General features: G+C 45.2%; 1 protein-coding gene across 3 annotated transcripts; it reads left to right on the top strand.

Moving 5' to 3' along the window:
* Positions 1-1,993: 1,993 nt before the first annotated feature.
* On the top strand, positions 1,994-4,198 carry LOC117884716. 3 transcript variants are annotated; one of them, XM_034785367.1, is made up of 2 exons: positions 1,994-2,581; positions 3,820-4,198. In XM_034785367.1, exons 1-2 carry the CDS (start codon positions 2,242-2,244, stop codon positions 4,080-4,082), a joined length of 603 nt encoding a protein of 200 aa, XP_034641258.1. In that variant the 5' UTR covers positions 1,994-2,241; the 3' UTR covers positions 4,083-4,198. The 3 variants fall into 3 exon arrangements, 1 of the variants encoding a protein (XP_034641258.1); XR_004647645.1 differs by lacking the exon at positions 1,994-2,581 and adding an exon at positions 3,090-3,129; XR_004647646.1 differs by lacking the exon at positions 1,994-2,581 and adding an exon at positions 3,093-3,129 and having other exon boundaries at positions 3,825-4,198.
* The last annotated feature ends 1,369 nt before the right edge of the window (positions 4,199-5,567 follow it).

Here is a 5,567-nt window from a genome sequence, read left to right as displayed (position 1 = left end):
AACTGGAATTGGTTAGGCTAGGCTAGAATTTCAAGGACTTTTAATCCTTATGTTCCAGGATAGATTACCCAATGGTGTCAGGTAGATGTTTTTGGCTCAGAGTTTAGTATCGAAAAATGTTTCACTGAGGTTTTGTATCTTCCTCTGCAATGGCCACAGGTGAAGCCAGGATATTGACCTTGATGGGCCATTGATTTGTTAGTATGGCAATGCCTGTGTTCTTTTTGTATGATCAAGATCTGACTCATTCTTATATTTAGCACAAGCAGGAGTCCCCATTCTATTTTCCCATTGCGTTCAATTCTTTAAAAAAATCAGCTAAAATAAAGAGGAGTGAGATGGCGGGAGAGAAGGAAGACATTTGGAGAAAGAAGAGCAGGTGGGAGGATCTGCAGGTCTAGAACCTGCACCTATTAGCTCCTGAGCCCATGTCACCATTTGACAGCAGAGCAGGGAACACCAGTTTAGTAGCCCTGTGGGCTCTGGCTTCTGTGGCTACCCTGCCCGTGGAGGCCCTGTTTGGTGGTGTCTGAGTCCCCTGATTGTCTCAAGCATGTTATTTAAGGCGTGGGAGAAACACCAGAAGGCCATCTGTGTAACTAAGCTGACCCCTGCTTGCTGCATTTCCTGATAGCTTGCCCCATTTTGGCCCCTCGTCTTGCTCCTGTTCCACTACCTCAACCTCGGCAGGCCCTTTGGGCTTCTAACTCAGCTCACCAACTGTGGCCTGACCCGTCGGCATGCTACCAGTACAGACTGGCTTCTTGCCTTGAGCTATCTCTTGCAGCTGGGATCCTGACCACTTGAGTAGATCAGGCTGCAGGCTTTTGGGGCCCTGTTCCCCGCTCCCTTGGAAGTCAGTAGAACCTAATTTGATTTTTGCCTGGATGTTTAAACATTAGTTTAAATTTTGTGATATAATAATAGAAAACATTGGAGAACTGTGGAAAAACTTTGAAAAAATGTCCCCTACCTCATCTTTCATAGATCATCTTGAAGTTGGGTGAGATTTTGAAATTCTGATGTCATCAGCATGTTGATGACATAATGTGGAGGAAGAAATAGGGGTGATGCATAATAGCAGTGGCCTGAATGGAGGAAAAATGTAAAGTAACTTAACTCTTATCCTTGCATTTTGTGAGCATTACAGGTATAAACCTACAGCTCATTTGTGGGAGGTTGGGACGGAGCCCCACTTTCATGGTGCCTTTAAATGAGCTGAGTAGCTGTGATATGAAGTGCAATCGCTAGAGGGCAATGAGAGATCACAAACATCTATACTCCAATGCAGAACAATGTAAGAGAAGCTGTCATGCAGGGGCTTTAATATATATATTGGTTAGAGAGGGAACCCAGCTCAGAAAAATAAGACCTGACCCTCAACTGAAAATTATATCCCACACTTGGTAATGATGCAATTGTGTCCACTTCATTGTTTTCTTTTCTTTTACCTGTCACATGTTCCCCTGTAGTCTGACTTGTCTCTGTTTTAGCTCCGTAGGAAATAGCAGTAGAAAGGATATTCTTGAATTATTTCCTTTTCCCAGGTTTGCATACATTTCTTAGCATTCAGAGAGAAACAGACAAGGGAAGAACGGATATGACTCAGTTTGCATTTCTTTTGGTAAGCAAGATTATTTTTAGACAGAAGGCAGTGAGGCTACAAAGTCTTAGGGCTTGTCTAAACTGGCAAGTTTTGTCGCCAAAAACTGCCTTTTGGTGACAAAATAGCAATAGCGTACACACTGCAATGTGACTTTTTAGAAAAAAAATGCCCAGTTTTGGCAACAAAAAACTTCCACCCCTGTGAGAGACTTTTGTCTTTTTTCTTCTCTTTATTGTTGACCAACAGCCAGTGTAGATACTACAGCTTTTTTTTTTTATTTTATTGTCCTCCACAAAGTGTTGCACAATTCCCATACTGCCGCTCTGGTCAGTGGTTTGAACTCCCCTGCCCTGCAGCCAACCCGCCCCTCCCCCTTGCAAGCCCTGGGAATTTTAAATCTCATTTCCTGCTTGCTGGCTTCCCAGATGAGCTTCCCAGGTGGCTTCCCAGGTGAGCATGGCTGGCTATTGCACCAAACGCGCTCCCGCTTGGACCACCACTGAATTGTTGGATCTGATCAGTATAGTATATGGGGAGAGGAGTGTGTTCAGTCGCAGCTGCGAGTGACCTGTAGGAATCAGGACACAAATGGGCAAAATTCTCGAGGCTTGTGCGAAAAGGGCTATGATCGGGACATGCAGCAGTGCAGAGCGAAGATAAAGGACCTGAGGCAGGCATACAATAAGGCGTGGGATGAAAACCATCGCTCTGGCGGTGTACCTAAGACCTGCCGCTTCTATAAGGAGCTGAATGCTATCCTCAGTGGTGACCCCACCTCCACCGTCGATAACCTCCTGGATACTTTGGAAGCAGCAGAAAGAGGGGGTAACCTGGAGGCTGAAATTTGGGATGAAGAAGTCGAGCTAGAAGAGGATGTGGAGCTCCCAGCGGGGTTGCCCGGTGGGTCAGGCAGACAGGAACTTTTCTCCACTCCAGAAGTGCTCAACGGGGAGCAGGAAGCAGATGAGACGCTGGGTAAGTTGCTGTGGCTTGTGTAGGGAATTGAAAAGTGGGAGGCAGGTAGTGTTTTCTGTGGGCTAGACATTGCCCTGTGTAGCTAATCTGCATGGCCAAGCAGGGTGTCGATGGACATCGAGACCTACAGGGAATCCTCCAGAGAGAGGCTCTGGAAAGTTTCCAAGAGATACTTGTTAATCTTCTGTCACAGATTCCAAGGGATTGCAGCCTTGTTAGTTCAGCCTTGTTAGTAGCAAACTGTACCATGCCTGTCATAATTATAAAGGGAAGGGTAACAGCCCTCCTGTGTACCATACTATAATCCCTCCTGGCCAGAGACACCAAAATCCTTTTACCTGTAAAGGGTTAAGAAGCTCAGGTAACCTGGCTGACACCTGACCCAAAGGACCAATAAGGGGACAAGATACTTTCAATCTTGGTGGGGGGAAGGCTTTTGTTTTGTGCTCTTTGTTTTTGGGGGTTGTTCGCTCTTGGGACTGAGAGGGACCAGACGTCAATCCATGCTCTCCAAATCTTTCTGAACAAGTCTCTCATATTGCAAACTTGTAAGTAAATAGCCAGGCAAGGCGTGTTAGTTTTATCTTTGTTTTCTCAACTTGTAAATGTACCTTTTACTAGGGTGTTTACCTCTGTTTGCTGTAACTTTGAACCTAAGGCTAGAGGGGGTTCCTCTGGGCTCTTTAAGTTTGATTACCATGTAAAGTTATTTTCCATCCTGATTTTACAGAGATGATTTTTACCTTTTTCTTTAATGAAAAGCCTTCTTTTTAAAAACCTGATTGATTGTCCTTGGTTTTAGATCCAAGGGGGTTGGATCTCTGAACCCTAAAGAGTGGGGAAGGAGCCTTGGCAATGCCATTTAGAAATCATTGGAGCTGGGACCAAAGCGGCACATAGCTGAGCTGCATATAGATCGGGGTGAAAGCCGCAAGCATGCAGTAGTTGTGCCCTGGTTTCCCTGGTTACCCACAGCAGCGAGATGTCAGCCAGTAGTTTGGCTGCCTGTGAAAAAGTGCATGATAAATTTGGAATGAGTTCCCTGTGAGCCATGACTGTTTTGTCCATACGTACAACTGCCTTCCCCCCACTCCCGACACTCACCAGGACCGGGGTGCTCGCGGAGCTGTGTGCCTGCCTAGAGTCTCAGAGAGAAAGTGATTTCTACTAGCAAAAGGCCCTTGTTACTAAAATGTTTCAATCATTTGCTGGAATGTAACAATCCCTCCTCTGTTCAGCACAGACCTTGAGGAACACACCACACACTCCTACCGACTGGCTTTGGCAGATAAGGAAAAACCCTCGACACAGCAAAGAAGACGTGTTCCAGGAGGTGCTGCAGCATGAAGAGAGACAGACCAGGGAATGCAAGGAGTGCTGGGAAGCCGAAAGGCATGACAGAAAAGATAATGCTGCATTTGCTAGGCAAGTGGCAGAGTGGCTGCTAAGTTATGGAGGATCAGACAGAGATGCTCAAGTCTTTGATATAGCTGCAGACTGAGCAGATCCATGGTCGACCTCCACTGCAGCCAACCCCACCCTCCTCAATGCCCACACATTCCTTTTCACTTTACAGCACTCCTGAGTTTCCCCATCACTCCACCCCCTCTCACAGCTTGCACAATGATAGCTGGAGCTACACACAATTGTGAGATTTTATTCTTTTTAACAATAAATAAAGGCTAAGGTATCACTGCTCTGCAGCCAAAATGCTTCTGAAATAAATGTAGTCAAACTTTACTAATTCTGGGTCACTGAGAACGAAAATGATGCTTAAAATTGTTGATTGGCTCTAGTTTTCAAGATATGCTATTGGGTCAGTATATACGACCCTTGACTTGGGAATGGCGGAGGATAAGTGAGTTATAAAGGGAAGGGATCTCAATTTAAACCAGAAATGACTAAAATACGTCTTTGACTGGATCTATGAATAAATCTATGACTGGGTTTGGACAGTACTTGCTTTTTAGGCAAAACAATGAATGCTGCAATCTGAAGCAGGTATTGCGTCATACATGATATGAATTGCATCATGTTATTCCTAGAAGTCATGGGTGATGCAATCATAACGAACCTTACATCACTCTGCTGAACAAATTGCCCTATATCAGCTCTAGAAATCATACAGTGTCGTGCTTTCTTATTTGTCAGTGTTTATTTTTGCAAAGGGACACATTTCTGTTTAGCCAAAGTGAGCAGAGATGCCTCGTACTTGTGTGAACAGTGCAGATGTTCACACAAGTGAACTTCTGCTATGTTTGTGGTGAAGTGACTTTTGCATCACAAAAGTGCAGTATAACCACTATGGTTAAGAAAGCCTATCACCTTTATTTTGGCTGCAAAATTGGAGATCAGGACAAGAGGTGGGCCCCACACATATGCTGCAACACTAGTACAACAAATCTTCGCCAGTGGTTGAACAGGAAAAGGAAATCTATGCCTTTTGCAGTGCCAATGATTTGGAGAGAGCCAACAGATAATACCAGCAATTGTTACTTCTGCATGGTACCTCCAGTTGGGAAAGGTGTGTCAAAGAAGAAAAAGAGGATTGTGCATTATCCAAACATTCCATCAGCTATACGCCCAGTACCCCACGGAGAAGGACTGCCGGTTCCTGATGCACCAGAATCATTCTCACTTGAGTCAGACAAGGAAGAAGAAGAGGATGAAACTTCTGGTCCTGAACCATCAATGTCACAGGACCCACATTTTCTCCCATCCTCCTCCTCTGAACCACACCTCATTACACAAGGTGAACTGAATGACCTTGTCAGGGATTTGGAACTACCCAAGAGTAAGGCAGAGCTGTTGGGCTCCAGATTACAGCAGTGGAATCTCCTGGCAGGTGATGTTAGGGTTTCCATGTTCCGTGACCGTCAAAAGGATCTTGTTCCATTCTTCTTCATGGAAGGTGATCTTGTAGCCTGCAACAACATCGATGGTGTGATGGCAGCCCTCAACATCGCTCACGATCCAGATGAGTGGA

The sequence above is a fragment of the Trachemys scripta genome, chromosome 11, assembly GCF_013100865.1.
Source record: "Trachemys scripta elegans isolate TJP31775 chromosome 11, CAS_Tse_1.0, whole genome shotgun sequence".
Classification (NCBI taxonomy): Eukaryota; Metazoa; Chordata; order Testudines; family Emydidae; genus Trachemys; species Trachemys scripta.
Note: the sequence above shows the minus strand (reverse complement) of the source record. Positions and strands in the feature narration are given on the sequence as shown.

Excerpts from the sequence above, each read along its gene's own strand:
- LOC117884716 (XM_034785367.1), top strand. The coding sequence starts at position 2,242 with ATGCAGCAGTGCAGAGCGAAGATAAAGGACCTGAGGCAGGCATACAAT. Across the intron at positions 2,582-3,819 it reads GGAAGCAGATGAGACGCTGG|CACAGACCTTGAGGAACACA; the intron begins GTAAGTTGCTGT and ends TCCTCTGTTCAG.